The sequence below is a fragment of the Chiloscyllium plagiosum genome, chromosome 35 (assembly GCF_004010195.1).
Source record: "Chiloscyllium plagiosum isolate BGI_BamShark_2017 chromosome 35, ASM401019v2, whole genome shotgun sequence".
Taxonomy (NCBI): domain Eukaryota; kingdom Metazoa; phylum Chordata; class Chondrichthyes; order Orectolobiformes; family Hemiscylliidae; genus Chiloscyllium; species Chiloscyllium plagiosum.
The window spans coordinates 8,254,329-8,274,653 of NC_057744.1; the positions used below are offsets into that span (position 1 = coordinate 8,254,329).

At 42.2% G+C, this 20,325-nt stretch overlaps 2 protein-coding genes across 2 annotated transcripts in view; both read right to left on the reverse strand.

The window, feature by feature from the left end:
- Positions 1-333, reverse strand: part of LOC122540545 — a 30,931-nt gene extending 30,598 nt beyond the window's left edge. The window contains exon 1 of the mRNA XM_043676410.1: positions 251-333. Coding sequence (XP_043532345.1) covers positions 251-333 — 83 coding nt within the window. The remainder of the gene's footprint in view (positions 1-250) is intronic.
- A 5,797-nt stretch (positions 334-6,130) lies between these two features.
- Positions 6,131-19,373, reverse strand: LOC122540546. Its single transcript, XM_043676412.1, has 10 exons — positions 19,067-19,373; positions 17,683-17,906; positions 16,356-16,520; positions 14,240-14,419; positions 12,394-12,499; positions 10,629-10,727; positions 9,892-10,072; positions 9,048-9,210; positions 8,191-8,379; positions 6,131-6,345 (listed from the first exon to the last, which is right to left on the reverse strand). The coding sequence occupies exons 1-10, from the start codon at positions 19,371-19,373 to the stop codon at positions 6,139-6,141; spliced, it is 1,821 nt and encodes a 606-aa protein (XP_043532347.1). The 3' UTR covers positions 6,131-6,138.
- Between the last annotated feature and the right edge of the window lie 952 nt (positions 19,374-20,325).

Genomic DNA, 20,325 nt, shown 5'->3' on the forward strand with positions numbered 1-20,325 from the left:
GGTAAATACTGTGCCCAAGACCACATGGAATTACAGAGAGCTGTGAACACAGCCCAATCCATCACACAAACCAGCCTTTCATCCACTGACTCCATCTATACTTTCTGCTGGATACAGAGGGTGAGAAGCAGAGAGAGAGAAGCAGAATGAGAAACAGAGTGTCAGAAAAAGAGGTTGAGAAACAGATTAAAACTTTTATGAATGGTATATGAATGAAGAAAATTACAATGAATACTTGTAGCCTACTAACTTCACCAAAGCAACTACATTCCCACCTGCCAACACTTCGTTTACAGGATCACTACCTGGTGCTTGGTAGTATCTTGTCTCCATTGCTATTGACAGTGTGTTCCTCCAGAAACCGGACTGATTCTCTCAGGACTGTGTTGAAGGAGATGTGATGCTCCTCTCGGCATCTCCAGTCACTGCGAAGTAGTTGCTGCTGTCTGTTCAGAACCTCTTCAAACTCCACCCCAATATGCTTTCGCTTCTCAATCTCGGTCCTTATCTGAAAGGATAACACAGGCATGGATTCAGCCAGTCATGTCTTCAATTCCAACCCATTCAGGAATGTGAATTCAAGACACAAGTCTTCAATTTATAAAAACAACATATTCAGCTGGGTTCCAAGTACGATATCAAGGAGTTGTCTCCCTATTAACGGCCACTGCTGTTAACCCTCATCTGCTCTGCCTTCAGAATCTGCTATGAAAGTTATCCAACTTACCAGGCAATGATGGGCTTTTAAACTTCTGCAGGATATTTACACCTGATTAGGTTACATTTATGTTAGCTACTGTGCCATAGGTATGGGATAATACTGAAAGATTCATTTGACACCATTATAGCTCCTGGTATCTACATATATTACAGTCACAGGCACTGCTACGTCTGGTGTACTGAACATTTTAGCTACATGCTGTAGACTACTTCCTTCAGGGTATCATGACGCAAGTGGTCTCAGTAAGATGAAGCCTGAGACCATACACCATTAGGCCACAGTCAAAAAGTGTGGTGCTGGAAAAGCACAGCCGGTCAGGCAGTATTTGAGGAGCAGGAGCGTCGGCATTTCGAGCATAAGCCCTTCATCAGGAATCAGGTCACATGCTATAATATGGTCATGATATCATGTGCATGTCTATTAAAGGAATATCACACACTGTCTGACAGATATAGCTCAACAGTTCCTATTAGCTACAATGAGTATGCAACCCATTCTGTAAGCTAACAGTCTTAGTTATGGTTTATTTAACATTTCCTCTACAACCAATGATTATTGGAACAATTTTAAAGGTGAATATATTTTTGGAAAGGAGGGATCTGGGGACTTGCTCAATTAGCCAATTTCCTTTTATTTTATTTTCTTACTTTTCTACTAGAACTTGCTCCACTCGTGCAAAACCAGAATCCACCATGGAGAACAGCAATCGTAAATACAGACAATCCTTATTTAAGGTTGCCCCTTTTAGCATTGTTTTGCTATAATGTCACTTAGTTCTTAGGACCAAACGTATCATTGGCACACAAATTGCATAATGCTCAATGTTGTTTACTGATGTGTTTCACTGGACCCATTGCTGACCCCTCTCTCTCTCTCTCTCTCTCTCTCTCTAATACTTCAGGCCACCCTAAGCCTCTAGCTTGTGGTCTCTTATTGAGCTGCATCATACCCAAGGTCCACACTAATCACTCCCCACTCAACAGGCTTCAGTACTAGATCCCCTGCTCCTCACCTCTCTGTATCTGCAGCATGCAGATCAGTGCTGGGCTTGGTAGACCATCCTCTCCTACCCTGACCCACAATCTTGGCAGCACCCCAACAGCACCCCCTTCCTTCCATCGGCAGTGGCTGGAGGAGCACGGCCCCTGTCACAAGCTGTGGCCCACAGCCAGCAGGAGAGTCATCCAGACTAGAGAGGCCATCACCCCAGTGTCCAGCCCAGACAAGACTCAGCAGCTCCCCTCCTCCATGTGTCCCCATCTACCACTCCCTTGCAATCCACCACAGGAACCAACATCAGAGAGAGACACACTCCCATTGTCCACTAGCCAAGAGGAGGGAAGGATGTCCAGGCCCTGACAAGAAGCACATTCTCAGCAAATAAATGGCCCAAGTGGACCCCAAGGGACATCAGTAGCCAGCAAGAAGGATGCCATGGATCCCCCGAAACACGCCACCAGATAACAACTACAGTGTGGCTTGGAACCAGTTACAGTCTCAGCCTGTGGCCCAGAGCCCAGTGAGCACTCGTTCCTACAGGAGTCAGTGCTTCACCTCAAACTATGTTTTTTTAACACAAGTTGACAATTTTTAGGAATAACACCCCAACTTTAAGTGAGGGCACCCTGCATTTACTTGGGTCTACTCCAAGTGTCCATGACTCATCTTCAGGTTGGAATCGTTAAAAATCTAGAAGCTAGAGCTAAACAACAGCCGGTAGAATTTGGAGCCTAAAAACTGTCAAGAGTTTAGGACATAGAGAAACAATGGAGAGAGGTTGTCCACTTGAGGAGAGCTGGAGATGTGGAGGAGACTAACGTACAACTCTGGAGTCCCTCATAGCCTTGTCCCCATGTTTAATTTTTCCTTCCTCATTCAGATCTACTCATCTCATTCTAGTTGCACCCTGTCAGAAAGACCTGTGCATTGATTTTCATTGGCACAATACTATTTGATGATATGTATACTGATTACTTATTGCAGATAAAATCATAATGTGCCACGTAAGTTAGACATCTTCCATCAAATTTGCCTCTTTAAGATCTTGGGCTTCACTTGGAGACATACATGGTGAAGAAGTGGCTACAGTCATGTGCACAATGTTGTGCCAGAAAGATGATTGAGACTGGCAGGACACATGTTTCATCTACTGGACATGTGCTACCTGAGCGGCAGTGAAATGGACACCACCAGTTGGGTGAAGAAGAAAGGGACAGCCAAGGATGACCTGGCAAATTATATTTAAGGAGGAACTTCAGGGGTGAGACACCACCTGGTCTGGGGTGAAAGAGATTGTGATAGACTGGGGCTGGTGACAGAAGCTTACTGTGTGTTGTACAGTACGCAACTAGAGGAACAAAGTCCAAGTAAGTTATTCTAATTAGCATCCACAAGCTCAAAATGCAATGGCAGTCTTAAAAACCAACCTTGAGGCACATTTTCTCATGCATTTCCATGTCTTTGTTGTTCACATCTACACATCTTCCAGCGAAGTGCATTCTCTCCATCCATAGTTCCCTGAGACAAGTGGTCTCCCGATCTATTTTTTGGTACAATGTTTTCACCTGTCAAGAAGAGATTTAGAAGATATCTTTATATCGAACTTCTTAATACTTTATTTGAAGCTAATATTTACTCTTGGTTCCCTCTGTGCAATGGTCATAGGACACTGATATGTATGTCCTACATTTTTTTACAATGAAAACTTAATTTTAAAAAATGCAAAACATGGTTCTATTGGGTTGTCAATAGAATGAACAGAAGTGAGTATACTTGAATATGGATGTGAAAGTTTCGGTGTCAAGTCAGAAATATTAATTAACAAATTGCAATATCAAGTTACACTTTCACTACAAGTGTCAGGCAATGAGGGCAACAAGAGGGCATCTAATCATTGCCCCATGATATTCATGATTACTGAATGCCCCACTGGAGGTTACAATTGACTAGAAACTGAACATAGCCAAACTTATACATAGATCATAGAATCCCATTCGGCCCATTGAAACCACACCAAACCCTCCCCCAACTGAAGAGCATCTACCTCGACGAACCCCCTACCTTATCCATGTAACCCTGCAATTCCCCACTGCCAACCCACTCCCCAAACACTATGAGGCAATTTAGCATGGCCAATTCACCTAACCTGCACATCTTTAGACTGTGGGGGAAGCTGAAGCAAATCCACGCAGACACAGGGGGAAAGTGCAAGCTCCACACAAACAGTCATGAGAGGCTATATTCGAGTCTGCATCCCTCATGACGCAAGGCAGCAGTGCTAACCATTGAGCCATCGTGCTGCCCTACATATCACAGCTACAAATGCAAGTCAGAGGCTGTCATTCTGCTGTGAGTAACTCACCTCCTGTCTCTCCAATACCTGTCACCTTCTACGAAGTTCAAGCCAGGAGACGGGATGGGTGCAGGAGTTCCAACACCAGCTAAGAATCCCAGCATCATCCAACACAGAGCAGTGAACTTGTTTGGCATCCAATTCACCACCTTTAACATACTATCCCTTCATCGCCAACACACCTGTGCACCATCTACAAAATACACTGCAGTATTTCACAAACACAACTTTAGCAGCACTTTCCAAACTTTCTCCACCATCTAGAATGACAAGGCAGCAGAGGCATAGGAACATCACAATTTGTAATATTTCCCTCCAAGTCACATACCATCCTTATTTGTGACTATATCACTCTTCCTTCCTGGTTGCTGGGTCAAAGTTCTAGAATTTCATTCCTAGTGGCATCATGAGGTTCCTACATAGCAAGGACTGCAGCAGTACAAGAAGGAACTCCACCAACTTCTCAAAGGCAATTGGCGATAGACAATAAATTCCAGACCAACACTCAAATTCCATGAATGAATAAAAAAGAAGCCAAGTTATCACCTCACACCTGGCAATTTTATGAAACAACAAAATTGCTTTTGAAATAATTTGCAGTGTTGGAAAAGACAATGGATATAAATGTGAGGGAATTGTTTAACTGAAAGCTCTTTCTGAGGCTACATCAATGTACACAGCTCACCATATGTCTTACCTCATTCTTATGTTGACTTAATCTGATAGACACAGCAAGTGACTGCTTCAGCAGAATTTGATAGAATGTGTTGGCATTAAAGGACTCCAGGTCAATTTGCTTCTCATAATCCCAAAATTCATCATTTTTCAGAATAGAATCTAAGATAAAATAGTTCTTATTTAATTTCTGAAAGAAATTGTGAAGATCGAAAAAGATCTTAAGAGAACTTGAGCTGTGGGATCTTGCTGCGTATGAATCACTGTGATCCCAGGTATGTTTGTCGTACTGCAAAGAAAATCATTATAGATGAAATACTTCCAGGCATTTAGAAATGTCAGAACTTAATTGTATTAATACAAGTCTTTCTCTCTAAATTAATTTTACTTTGTTTAAATAAGTTCATGACCTACCTTAGATGAAGCTGCTCAGTACAAAATAGAAAAGTCAGCAATCCATGCAGCTAGATGCCAATTCACATGACAGGTAGGATCTCATCAGTCATCTAGAATGAATTCTTGATACATGCGCTTTGTTACTATACATCTGTACAGTTGTGATGTCTGATTGCGGTTGACTTGGAATTAAATGCCAAGTGGCAGATGGAGTTTAATTTAGATAAATGTGAGGTGCTGCATATTGGAAAGGCAAATCCAGGCAGGACTTACACACTTAATGGTAAGGCCCTGGGGTGTGTTGCTGAACAAAGTGACCTTGGTGTGCAGGTTCATAGTTCCTTGAAAGTGGAGTTGCAATTAGATAGAATAGTTAGAAAGCATTTGGTATGCTTGCCTTTAGAGATGACAGCATTGAGTTGGGAGATCATGTTGTGGCTGAACAGGACATTGGTTAGGCCATTTTTGGAGTACTGTATGCAATTCTGGTCTTCCTGCTTTGGAAGGATGTTGTGAACCTAGAAAGGTTTCAGAAAAGATTTAAGAGGAGGTTGCCAGGGTTGAAGGGTTTAAGCTATAAGGAGAGGCTGAATAGGCTGGGGCTGTTTTCCTTAAAGTGTCGGAGGCTGAGTGGTGATCTTATAAAAGTTTACAAGATTACGAGAGGCATGGATAGGGGAAATAGACAAGGTCTTTTCCCTGGGGTCCGGGAGTCCAGAACTAGAGGGCATAGCTTGGGAAAAGGTATAAAAAGGACCTAAGGGCCAACTTTTTGACACAGAGGGTGGTGCATGTATGGAATGAGCCAGAGGAAGTGGTGGAGGCTGGTACAATTACAATATTTAAAAGGCATCTGGATGGGTATATAAATAGGAAGGGTTTAGAGGGAAATGGGCCAAATGCTGGCAAATGGGACTAGATTTATATGAGATATCTGGTCGTCATGAACGAGATGGACCAAAGGGTCTGTTTTCATGCTATATGACTCTATGACTCAGTGATACTTACCATCTCCTTGTTCCCTATCATCTTCATTCCCCTCAATTTGTTCCTTGAAGTGTAGACTCCGATGGAATTTTTTAATGGTGGTGACAGCAGCTCCTTTCGAAGAGTAATCATCAAAGTTGTACACTTTGTGTAGTTTCCGATAGGTTGGTTCAACAGTTGCTTTCTCAGGCCATTTGCACTTTCTAAAGAGAAGCTGAAGAGTTGAGCTTAAACAAAATTTTCTACCCACCAAATTGATCATTTCATGCTTCTTCCTTTCTAGAGGAGAGTACGGTACAAGTTCACCTTGAACCAAACAAACTGTGGATGCTGCAAATCAGAAACAAAAACAGACTTTGCTGGGAGAGCTCAGCAGGTCTGGCAGCATTTGTGAAGAGAAATCAGCATTAACGTTTGGGGTCCGGTGACCCTTCCTCAGTCCTGCTGAGCTTTTCCAGTTTTTTCCCCTTAAGGGGAGGCTTGGCCATTTTTCTTCAGATCTAACAATCATTCCACTGTTCTCAATAAAATTGATTATTGGATGGAATATATATCTGGCAACTCTCATAAGAGATCCTGTTTGGTTCTTCTGCCCAAGTTAAATTTATTCCCATTACTTCACACTGAGATACCTCTCCACAGGCACAGGCAACCTTCCAGTACCTCAGCCCAGTGGCCATTACTTGGACACCAGCAGAGACTCCAGTTGAGGTTGCCAGAAAGGAGCTAGGAGGCAGGCACCTTGCTTTCCTTTTTTGACTCTGGCATCCAGGAGTGCTGAAACCAATTGTAACATCCAGTTCATATTCCCCACCAAAGTCTGGATAAGTGACATTATCAATGATTATCCTGCCAACCTGGGATACAATAAAAGACTTACATTTATATAGCACTTTTCATGTCAGAAGGGCTTCCCAAGTATATTTCAGTCATTAAAGTACTTTGGTACAGTTAGTCATGTGGGAAAAGCAGCAGCTAATTTGTGCATTGAAATTGCACCAAGAGAAAATAAGCTTCCATTAAAATGACTGTTTTCATACACTGTTTTTGTAAATTAACGTCTCTTAATTTAATTGAAAGAAAATATAATGAGCGATTTGCACACAGCTTACAATATATGTGGAGCATTCATCTGTTGCCTTCTTGAGGTAAAAACCCTAATCGTTCTGAAAGGTTTGAGCAGAGGTTTCCTAAATTTTTTTAATGATGCCAAATTCATCTTATAATGCATATTCAAATAAAGCTGCCATATAGTTCTTCTTTTGATTAATGGGTTTTAGGCATTGCTGGTTGGTTCAGCATTTATTTCCCATCCCTAATTGTCTGGAAGGCAGTTAAGAATCAATTACATTGCTGTGGTTGTAGAGTGAGATGTAGGCCAGACCAGATAAGGATGGCAGATTTCCTTCCATCAGTTAACCAGACAGGATTTTATGACAATTGAAAGTGAGTACATGGTTGCTATTTGGTTCGCTTTTCTACTCCACATTTTTACTGATTGCAAATTTCACCATTTACCACGGTGAGATTTGAACCTATGTCTCAGAACATTAACCATGGGTTCTGGATTATGAACCCAAATAAATGCCTCCCTTATTATTCAGGTAATATTATGCAGTGACACCATGATATCACATTGATCAAAGTTAGGGATGACCAGCCGAAAAGCAACATCTCCCAATTATGTTAACAATTATGGCTCAGTGGTTAGCACTGCTGCCTCACAGCGCCAGGGACACGGGTTTGATTCCAGCCTCAGGTGGCTGTCTGTGTGGAGTTTGCACATTCTCCCCGTGTCTGCTTGGGTTTCCCCCAGGTGCTCCGGTTTCCTCTCACAGTCCAAAGATGTACAGGTAGTGACTTGGCCATGCTAAATTGCCCATAGTGTTCAGGGATGTGTAGGTTAGGTGCATCTGTCAGGAGGAAGTATAAGGTAGAAGAATGGGTCTGGGTAGGTTACTCTCCGGAGGGTCAGTGTGGACTTGTCGGGCCAAAGGACCTGTTTCCGCACTGTAAGGATACTATGATTCTATGAATTATAATTGGATGCCTTGCTTACCAATAATCCTGCATAAACACCGACTGTTATGACTGTTGCTAACAGCAAGCTGGAAATGAGGAGCCAGTCTGGTTTCAGCAGTAAATCTGGGCTCCTGCTGATACCGATGCGGATCATGTTTCTAGCCGTGGTTGGGAAGAAGGGGCCTTCTTCATAGCACTGACCCCCGACAGGCATCACTCGGATATACTGGAAAAAGAACAATTGACCTGTGAATATTTCTGTTGCGTGAGGTAATGGTTCTGACATGGTTCAAGCTAAAGACTGCACTAAGCTCTACCAGACTGGATGACAGCACAAGGACTTTAGTGAGGAAAGGCAGAACAGCTGTGGATCTTAAAGGAGCATGACCTACCGACCAGATCTCTCCATAATCCTTATAACAATGTCCATCACACCAATGTAACATGTAGCTGTTTTATATCATGCAGCAAATTAGACTCAACTTAAGACAAGAACCTCTTCTATTAGACGACCAAATAGTTTTGCTCCATCAGACAAAACCAAGTGGGGCCTGCAGATCCCAACTTAAAAAGATGGTGACAAAACATCTACTTTATTGTAACCAAAAGTCCAGCTGACCGATACACACGGTGCCAGCAGTGGTCATCTGAACATTTAGTGAAACTGTTTTATCTTAACAATTTCTCATCAAGAAGTCAATATAATCACTGTGTTTTTACAAAGTTCACCAGGAAGGGAATCATAACTTTGGAATTTAATGGCTGAAAATTTAATTCAGAAATGCGGAGTACTTTCAAGGTACATTGCATGTGAACACCTTGCATCATTAAAAATTCAGAACTAAGGGTTCAGAGACTGAGAATAAACATAAGAGCAGTAATTGGAACACATACCATCTTCTTGTGAGGGTCCTTGTTCAGTTGGAAGACGTGCACCCCAGGTTGTCTGAAGCGATACAATAAAAGCCAGGATGTGCTTGAGTTGGGTTCCATCTCCTCTGCAAGACCACGGAATGCTCCCCAGTCAAACTCACTATTAGTGTTGTAAAGATTTTCACTAGAAAGTAAAAACAATTCAGTCTTTCTCTTGCTAATTTTGTTTATCAACCTTGTGTATAAACCTCACGAAAATGTTTGGATATTATTAGTGTCTCCTGTCTCCAGGCGTCCCGTCCAAATGGGTGATGGTCTATGAAACCTTGACCAATGTGTAGTGATAGATATAAAGGTTGAATAACCTTCATTGCGTGGTAACAAGACATTCAGCCCAACCAGTCTCTGATGGTATTTATCCTTTACACATGAACACTTTCTCATGCACTGAGACAATTTCTTTTCTTATTCTTTTATTCTACTAATGAATCTAATTTTAAAATTTAGCATAGTTTCTGCCTCAGTCACTAATGAGAAAAATAATTTTCTAATCGTACAACTTTGTATAAAGTAAATTTTCAGTGTGTGTGTTGTAAATACCTTAATTTAATTCTGAGCTTATAACTCTCCAGTCTAACATTCTCTTTCTACATCTGTGCGCTCTATCATTCCATATTACAAACTGGTAAAGTTACCTGTGTCAATATTATTCTAATGATAGAAGATTCAATTTTAAAGAGAGTTTTTCTTTTTCTTTGCCACATGCTTATCAATTCTCAGGTAATAATTTTCCAAAAATCACATGCTGGGATATTAAATGGGTGAATAGTGCTAAAGATCTTAACTGATGAACTATGATACATACATATTGTACACAGGGTAATATCCACTGGACACAGTGAACAGGATAATACTCCCAAAGTGGATGCAGGTGGTGGGGTTGAAGATGCCAAAAAACAGAATGCCATTTGTGGTAGATTCAACAAACTGGGGCATTCTTGACCAGCGAGGTTCAGGATCACCAGGACTTCGTGATGTTGCATTATCTAAGGGATAATAGACACACAGTCTGAGAATAAATTCAAAATGAAGCCACACGCCAAAGAAGAATAAGTGTGGTTCAGAAAAATCCCCTTTTTGTGACAGAAAGTAGATTAGATCGGGTTAATGGATGATTAGATTAGATTCCCTACAATATGGAATCAGGCCATTTAGCCCAATAAGTCCACACCGACCCTCTGAAGAGTAACCCACCCAGAACCATTTCACCACACTTACCCTTTACTAATGCACTTAACACCATGGTCAACTTAGCATGGCCAATTCACCTGATCTGCACATCATTGGACAGTGGAAGGAAACCAGAGCAAACCCACACAGACCCTGGGGAGAATGTGAAAACTCCACACAGACAATCACCTGAGGCTGGAATTGAACCTGGGTCCCTGGGTGCTGTGAAGCAGCAGTGCTAATCACTGAGCCATCATGCCACCCAAGAGATTACAAACAATAGTAAAGAACAATAAAGTTATAGCAGGAGATACACAAGCAGCGACAAAATGGTAATGAGTGTGAAGTGATATTTAAATAATACATCAGTACCTGGAGACACATTTATTAATGGATGATGTTGCAGGTTCATCTCCAGCAAATTCTTTAACTTCATGGGATCTGGATCATAAACACCCAGAAAACCTGCATCTGAAAAATATGATTAAATACAGATATCATTTTCTACCTATTCTGTACGCCTTGAACTGTAAGCTTGCTAAATGACAAAATTAAGCATCAGCAATACATTTTCGTTAGGACATTATTCAGCCATTTGTAGTCAGAGTACTCAAGGGCTGCTTCTTTTTCAAACATGGATCATGGCATCAATGAGAAAACAGGGCAAAGAATTTACTGAATGAGATGGAAGTAGGCACCGTAAAACATACAAAACATTGGGGTAGGTCTTGAAAAGGCTCAGACTGGTGACATGACTGGATAGACCAAACAACCGAGAGTAGGCTTAAAGTCCAACTAAAATTGCACCTCTCGCCTAATTTCAATGAGATGTCTCCAGCAAAGTGGATGTTGGTCAGATCAACGAAAACTCCGGGGAAGCTGACAATTGGGAAGAGACTGAGGGTGGGCTGCCTTTAGAGTCTTTAGTGGTTCTGTAGAACTACTCGTGTTCCTCCAGGGTCCACTTGCAGGTGAGGCAAGCATAAAGAATCCTCCCTTTTTGGTCATAGCTTCCAGTGGTCTTTTCAGGATCAATTGTTCATTTATAAATTGATTGGATTATGAGCAGCCTAACTTTGGGAATAGGCCCTGAGACAGGCATTTGGTCCCACATTTCTGTTAATAAGGAGCCAATGCCTGGTTCTAGGCGACATCAAGGATTCCAGAAAAATTGCCTGTCTCAGAATAATATCAAATCTATTTCAAGTCATCGCTGTGACTAAGGATGTAGCCCCACAAAAGAAAAGGTCATTCTTCCCATCCAGGAAACAGTTCAAACATTCCCATTTCTAACACATTGTGTCCAATCTTTGCCCTGTCATGTCATAACCAACTTCCCTTTTGAAAGGTTTCAAAAAGAAATATCTTTAGTGGAAGGATTACCTCAACAAGAACTATATTTCTTAATCCAGCTGAACAGCAAAGATACAAGCCCTTGACTTCAGCTCATTGCCAATTTATTCAAACATTAGCTTCCTCCCTCAGTAAAGGACAACCATTATGTTATTGCTAATTGAAGCAGACCAGAGCTTAGTTCATATATTTGTGTCTAAATGAATAGACCAACCCGTGAACACGCAATAATGGGAGTGGAACTTAGTAATCTCTCCACCTTTAGGAAGCTGAGATTTGAGAGAGTGCTGTGTCTTTTATAAAGTCGTACAGTACAGAAACAGACCCTTTGGTCTGAACTTGTCTTCCGTGCTTCCTCCTGGCCCATATCCCACCAAACCCTTCCTGTTCTTGTACTTGTCTAAGTGTTTTTTAAACATTGTGACTGCACCTGTATCCACCATTTCCTCAGGAAGTGTATTCCACATGCGAGCCACCCTCTGTATAAAAAAATTGCCCCTCATGTCTGTTTTAAATCTCTCTCCTCTCACCTTAAAAATATGCCCCTTAGTCTTGAAATCTCTCATCTCAGGGATTACTATTAACTCTATCTATATCCCTTATGATTTTATAAACCTCTATAACGTCACCTCCCAACTTGCTCTGCTCCAGTGAAAAAAGTCCCAGCTTATCCAGCCTTTCTTTGTAATTCAAAGCTTCCATACATGTCAACATCCTGGTAAATCTCTTCCAAACCATCTCTAGCTTAGTAAGTTCTATGCAAGTGCACACAATAAATTCTTACCAGACATTTCCACCAAGTGCACTGGTTGTTGCTGGTGACACTGGCCTCCCTCGATGATGTTTCTGCTGTTCAAAACTCTTCCAATACCTTTTAAAGGCAAATCAATCTAAAGAGACACATATAGTTCTGTTGTATTGAAACAATTCCATGTTTTTAACCCCTTGCATTGCTGATAGATTTACAGTGGGCAAATCACCTCAACATCAATTCTTCCACGAAATGCACAGGAGCCAGTGTCAACAACTTGTGGGGACATCAAATCTGAGCTCTGTCTTGTTCAATGTTACAATCAGTTAATGTAACAATCAGGAGAAAGTGAGGACTGCAGATGCTGGAGATCAGAGCTGAAAATGTGTTGCTGGAAAAGCGCAGCAGGTCAGGCAGCATCCAAGACACAGGAGAATCGACGTTTCGGGCGTGAGCCCTTCTTCCTCATTCCTGAAGAAGGGCTCATGCCCGAAACGTTGATTCTCCTGCTCCTTGGATGCTGCCTGACCTGCTGCACTTTTCCAGCAACACATTTGCAGCTCTAATGTAACAATCAGTCTGTTCACTGTGTAATGGGAGATCAATTGATGGAGATTAAACCCAACTTTATCTCATGTCAAAGTCTACGTGTTTCAAGTAAGGTAAAGTCTCAACCTTGACATACTCAGAGATAAAATTTCATTGGTTCAACAACAGATGAGGCAACGTATTCGACCAGATCACTGTCCAGCAAGTGAAGAGGACAATCGTCCCACTGGAGCAAGAACCCTGGTTAACAATATCCCTCTCTCGTACAGAGGTGCTGGAATTAATTTTAGTCTCTTTCCTGCCACCTGTCTTCAATTAGTTAACTCAACTATTGGAAGGATGTTGTAAAACTTGAAAAGGTTCAGAAAAGATTTACAAGGGTGTTACCAGAGTTGGAGGATTTCAGCTATAGAGAGAAGTTGAATAGGCTACGGATGCTTTCCCTGGAGCGTTGGAGGCTGAGTGGTGACCTTACAGAGGTCTATAAAATCATGAGGGGTATCGATAGGATAAATTAACAAGGTTTTTTTGCTGGGGTGGTGGAATCCAGAACTAGAGGGTATAGGTTTAGGGTGAGAGGGGAAAGATATAAAAGGGGCCTAAGGGGCAGCTTTTTCACATAGAGGGTGGTGCATGTGTGGAATGAGCTGCCAGAGGAAGTGATGGAGGCTAGTGTAATTGCAATATTTAAAAGGCATCTGGATAGGTATACGAATAGGCAGGGTTTGGAGGGATATGGGCCGGGTGCTGGCAGGTAGGACTAGATTGCGTTGGGATATCTGGTCAGCATGGACAGGTTGAACCGAAGAGTCAGTTTCCATACAGTATATCTCTATAACTCTATGATTCTATAACACAATTGAGAGCAGAAGCTGGTAATTTCTTTGCTGGAGTTCAGTAAAATGAGGGGATTTCATAGAAATCTCGAAAAGTCTGACAGGACTAGACAGAGTAGAAACAGGAAGAATGTTCCTGATGGTGGAAGAGTCCAGAAACAGGGGTCACAGTCTAAGGATATGGGGTAAGCCATTTAGGGCTGAGATAAGGAGAAATTTTTTCACCCAGAAAGTGGAATTCACTCCCTCAGAAAGCAGCTGAGATGGAAATTTTGTGCGATTTCAATAAGGAGTTGGATATAGCATTTGGTGTTAAATGGACTGAAGCATATGGGGGAAAAGTGGGAACAGAGCACTGAGTTAGATGATCATAATGAATGGTAGGGCAGACTCGAAGGGCCTATTTTCTATGGTTCTATGTTTAACTCAGTCAGTGCAATCACCAGATGAACCAAGACAGAAGCTGCTTTCTTTTTAATAGCTCCTGTCATTACCTTTGAACCATCTCTGAAAGTGATACGGAACTGTGCTCCTCCTTCACAAGTGATCTGCAGCCTGCTCCACTGTAACTGCCTGCATTTCCAGTTGCACACTGAGTCCAACCTCTGTGTCTGACAGAGACACAGACCGAGAACTCGATCAAACCCCTGGTAATCGACAGGGGAAGCGCAAACCTGTGACATAACCAAATATTCGGTTACCTTAGATCAGTTAAAACAGCGTGGCAGAAATATCAAAACAGCTGCATTGCAATGTACGATAATGACATTTGTTTGGACCCATGTTTCAGTATGTGAACTGTTCAAAGTCACATGAAACATTGTGGGAAATAAAAGTAAAATAATGTGGATGCTGAAAATCTGAAATAAAAAGCAGAAATTGCTGGAGAAACTCAGTGGGTCTAGCAGTATCTATAGAGAGAGAAACAGAGTTAACAGCTTGACTCCAATTTGGCCTTCCTCAGAGCATTAACCTGTTTTTCAAACACTTGCCCCATGTCTCAGAACACAACCTACTCTACCAATGGAAGTATTACTTTTCCTTATGATTTTACTGAAAACATTAATATTATTTTTCACAAGTAATTGTAGCTGTTTGACTCTAGATGGATGTAAAGGGAGTTTAAGCAAGATAAAAGTGGGCATAACATTGACAATGGGGAGTGGTCGTTACTGGCGCGCCCTTGTTGACTATCAGCACAAACATCAGAAAAACATTACAAGGAGAGTGACAGAAGGTCCCATCAGACCAAAACTGCACTGCGTTATGTATTCTGCTGAATATTTCCACAAAAGATGGCCAGAGTCTAATAGTTATGTCTAAAGCTGGCGATGATGTGTGGTTGAATTTTACAGAGTGGTGTGGTCCCCATCCCCTGGTGAAAAAGCCAGGGTGGGGAGAGAAACACCCCATGATTCTGAAGTTTGCCCCACACCGATTTAATGCTGAGCAGTTTTAATTACTCCAAGGAGAGACTGTCACAGGAGGACGTCTCATCTTAATTTCCACGTCTTTCTCGTCTCTGCAAAGGCAGATGGTAACATTGCCCACTGCTAGAACTGTAGGCAGACCCACCGAGAGCCCAGGGAACTCCAGGGTCAGTGGGGTATCTTGGAAGTGCAGTGCTGGGGTCAATGGGCAGGAAGAGGGTTAAAGGTTAAAGTGGAAGGGCAAATAACCTTTGGAGGATTATCACCATTGGACCCAGAGGGACCTAAAGGCAATCCCTCCTCACATTGCCTGGCTTACTACAAAGGCCTGGGTGTCCCTCTGCAGCTGGTAAAATATTAGCAACTGTAGGATGGGATCCTTAAATGGCCAATAATTGAGCACTTCAATTCTTCAATAGCCCAAGAGCATGTGCGTTTCCCTGTCCTCTAAATATGACAATTATTTTGGGGGTGGAAGATGTCAGGAAAGCTGCCACTGGGTTTTATGAACTCATGGCTAAAGGGATGAAGGAATAAGGTAGGAGTGGATTAGGGTATTGAGCGGAATGATCAGCCGCGGTCATGTTGAATGGTGGAATGGGCTCAAGGGCTCAAATAGCTCGCTACTGCCTCTACGTTCTATGCTTTTACCTATCATTATTGTACCATGTAACTCTCCTCACTGGGTGCTGGGGAGCAGGTAATCAGTATGTTTGAAGGTTTGTGATGTGAAAGGTGAAATAAAGCTCTGGTTAGAAAAGTCTATGCCTGGATTCTGTCCAAATAACCTGTTAACTTCTTTTGTTTGGTGGCAAGGTGCACATTCACTACCCATCCCACGTTGACCTTAAGGAAGTGGTGGTGAGCTGCCTTCTTGAACTGCTGCAGATGTAGGTAACCCCACAGAGCTATTAGGGAGGGAGTTGCAGGATTTTGACCTGGTGACAATGAAGGAAAGGTGATATAGTTCCAAGTCAGGACGGTGTACGATTTGGAGGGGAACTTGCAGGTGTTGGTGTTTCTATATATCTGCTGCCTTTATCCTTCAGGTGATAGAGATTCTGGATTGGAACATATTGAGTTTCTTTACATTACTCCAGAGACAACATCTCTAAAGCTATTCTCTGGGATGTCCCGTGCTCTTAAAAGGAGCTTGATTAAGTCCTTTTTGGATACACACCTTCAGAGAACAATATTCTTTCCACTCATCATTTGTGAGACAGACTCCATCCTGATTTCTGCTGGTCCCATCTCGGCAGATATTGTACAGCTTTCTGACGCATGCTCTTGTTCCTTTAGATACCAATCGGTGTCTCAAAGCACATGTACAATGAGAATCACTAGGCTAAGAAAGATCCAATCATTAATTTACATAAAACACATCCTCCCTGTCTAACAACTGTGAGGATAAGTTGGAAGATGCCTCAGAGCTCCTGACAGAGGGTGGGGGAATGGAAACAGAGTCACAGTGACTGAATGGCAAAAAGCTCGGTCAAAATGATTGGTTATAACAAAGTTGTAATGGAAAAGGAATAAAGAGAGAGAAGAGGGGTGCCCAGAAGTTTGAGACAAGGAAGCTGCTGAGCTAGAGTGCTTGGAAGGCAGGTATACGAAAGACCAATGTCATGGGATCGATAGGTGCAAAGGAGGTTGTCAGCAAAGACATGAGTGGGAAAGCCTATTGCAGGGTCAGGATATGGTGTCACATTTCGTTCTTTTCTGTATTGATCCTCCTGGCCTGGAACTTTGCTTTAGTCAGCTTTTGTCCATGGGGCTACGTAGGCCTGAGTTGAACTTGTGGTTAAAACAAAGGGCCCACTCCCTCAACTCCCATCATTCCTCACTGGGAGATGACACTGCCTTTCTTTTCTTCTCTCATGGAATCTGCATGTTTCACTGACAAGGCCAGCACTTATCATCCATCCCTATCTGCCCAAGGCCATTTCAGAGGGCAGTGAGGATGCACCCACATGACTAAGCTTCTGGAGTTACATGTAGGCCAGACCATGTAAGGATGGCAGATTACCTTTCTTAAAGAAAGATCATTATTGAACCAGAATGAATTATTTTGAAACAGCAATCCATGATAGTTTCAGGATCATTATTGCTGACACAAGTTTTCAATTCCAAATTTATTAATGAAGTTGAAATTGCACCAACTGCTGGGGTGGCCCACATCTCCAAAGCCTAGATCTCTGGCTTACTAGGCCAGTGATATCACTGTGGCACCACCAACTCCCACAGGGGCAGGTAGCCTCATCATTTGAAATTGGACAAGCATCTGGTGGTTTAGGGTGGGATCTGCTTTGCATTAGCAGCACAGTTTTAACAGAGGATGGACTGGGTAGTGGAGACTAAAGTTGGCCATCAACATTCTTAATGAAGTTTGATTGACATCAAATGCACTGCAAATGTCACAAGTTGGAAATTACTAAACACAAGACTGTATTGCTTTCTCATGCAATAAGAGATCAAGAAGTCAAATGGTTTCAAATGAGCATTGTTACCTGGAAGATCTCCCCTTTCTGATAGCAAACACAGATGTCCTGTCCTTCTTCAGACTGCTCAGCCTGGGAGCCACAGGAGAAGCAGGCTCCCTGGCCTATTAAATGGTTGAAGTAGTCTGTGGGACATTTCAGGCAACTGTCAGCACTCACTGCTCTTTCGCTCGGATTGTAAGTACCTTTCGGACAGGGGATTGGCTCAGGGCTTGCCTGAGGGCAGTAGTGACCTGCAAACAATTGAGGAGAATGTGATTTCTTTCATTGAATTATCCATTCTGACAAGTTGTGTCCTTTAGCAAACTCTGTATAGCAGGCTCTGAGCAAATAGTAGCTCATTAAGTTGTTCACTTTATTCATGAAGGTTTCAGAGTTTACTGTTTAGCTGGTGGAAAGGAGCAGATATCAAGGGGACAATAATATTTTGGATTAGTAGTAAATTTCTGTTCCCTTAAATAAGTTTCTGTTAACTGTTAGTCTGCATTTTTGGTACAATGCCCATTCAACCCAATTTTGTTAATTTAACGTTTAAAAGAGGAGAGAGGTATGAGAAGTAGCAGAACTATTAAATCCCTGCTGAGGATATTTGCAAATGTTATATTAATCCAAGTTAAGTTTCACAGCCAACAATTAGCTGTGCCATCAATACAGTATTCATGATTTGGAGGAGCCAGTGTTGGACTGGGGTGGACAAAGTTAAAAATCACACAACACCAGGTTATAGTCCAACAGGTTGATTCGGAAGTACAAGCTTTCAAAGTGCTGCTCCTCCACAACCACCTGATGAAGGAGCAGTTGGACTATAATCTGAGGTTGAGTGATCAGTATTCAAGACGGATTCCCTGGGGAGACAGTGGAGACAGCAATTCCACAAAGCAATGGGATAGAGTATTAAGCATGAGGGCTGGAGAGTATTGGATACTTTTCAAACTTTGAATGAGGTGTAACTGAATCTCTCTGCTCTCTATATTCCTCTGTTTTTAGTACATCACCAAAATGGCAGGAATTCAGTTGCACAATTAGTTCAATATGCAAGTATCTCAAATGTATAAATAGAATCAAAAGTGGACTAAAATTGTGTTGTTAGACATGATGCTGGTTCAGATATCAGTCGTTCAGTGAAAGGGAAGCCATGATGTGAAGGTGTCAGTGTTGGATGGGGCTGGACAAAGTTAAAAAGCACACAACACCAGCTTATAGCCCAACGGGTTTATTTGGAAGTTTGAGCTTTCAGAGCACTGCTCCTTCAGCTGGTAACTAATTATTTGATGAAGGAGCAGCGCTCTGAAAGCTAGTACTGTACTTCCAAATAAACCTGTTGGACTATAACCTGGTATTGTGTGATTTTTTAGCAATGAAAGAGAAGATATTGCTCTTGAAGCACACATACCTTTTGGACAGATGTAAGATCTGGCTGATACAACCTCATCGTCATTCACATTTGATGGTGGATCGGTGGTGGTAGCTCCTTGAAGACAGACCACCCCTGCTTGGCATTTGAGACAGACCTGACGATCATTGTGGTTCCCATAGTAACCAGCAGGGCACGGTTCACAAGTATTGTTGAAGGTGCTTTTGTTAGATCCATTGTACTCCCTGTATCCCAGAGGACACTTCACTGGCTTCCTGGCTCCAATGACTGATAAAGAGAAGTTAGTGGTATGTTTGCCTTGTGGTCCCTTGAATGAAGCTGTCATTCCATTTCCATCAGGCTATTGTATTGACCTAGTCTATTGAAGCCATATGATCAGGTAAGGGATGAGTAGACGCCTTTCAATCCTATCCAGAGGCCACCAACATTCTATTTCAGGGAGCCGTGGAATAATAAAAGCATTTTGTGCATTGAGCCCATGTTGGCTGGCTGTCAAGCAATCAGCCCATTTATAGTTTATTTCCCACCACCCTCAAAAATAGAACCGTAATATGTTAAAGTACAGAGGGAGGCCATTTGACCCATTGTGTCTGTGTCAGCTCCCAAAAGAGTCACACGACTAGTTCCATCCTCCAGCCCTATCTCTGTGGACATCCCTTTCAAATATAATCCAGCTCTCTCTTGAAACCTCCTGTGGAAACCGCCTCCACCACTCCCCGGGCAGCACATTCCAAATCCCAGCAGCTTTCTGAGTAAAGAAGTCTCTCCCCAACTCAGTCAAGTTGTCTTGCTGACAAGATTGAAATTGTGCCCCCTTGTTATTGACACTCCTTTTGAATTGCATATCTGCTTCCACGCCATCAGAGGGAGCACTTCTCACTCATGACGACTTGCTGCAGAAAAAAAACCTCTCAAATTCCACCTGTATCTCTTGCCTAAAATGTAAATCCCTTTAACAGTCAGCTGATAGGAACAGCTTCCTATCTGATCATGAACTCTATACGAGCATTTAATCCCTTAAGTTTATTTTTCAGTTTGTAGGTGGTTCTTCTATAATGCAATGGCTGAGTTCTTGTGCAACCCCACATTATAGAAAAATCTCACTTTATGTTTAAAGTGCTGGCAATGTAATTGTGTTACAGCCAACAGTGTCCACAATTTGTCAATCGCGTTGCAGCCAATGCGCCTTAATGAAATGCGCGTTATAGCAGAACAACCTGTAGTTTGAAATAGTTTGTGTTTAAATTAATGGCTGACTATAGTTATTTTAACTTTCT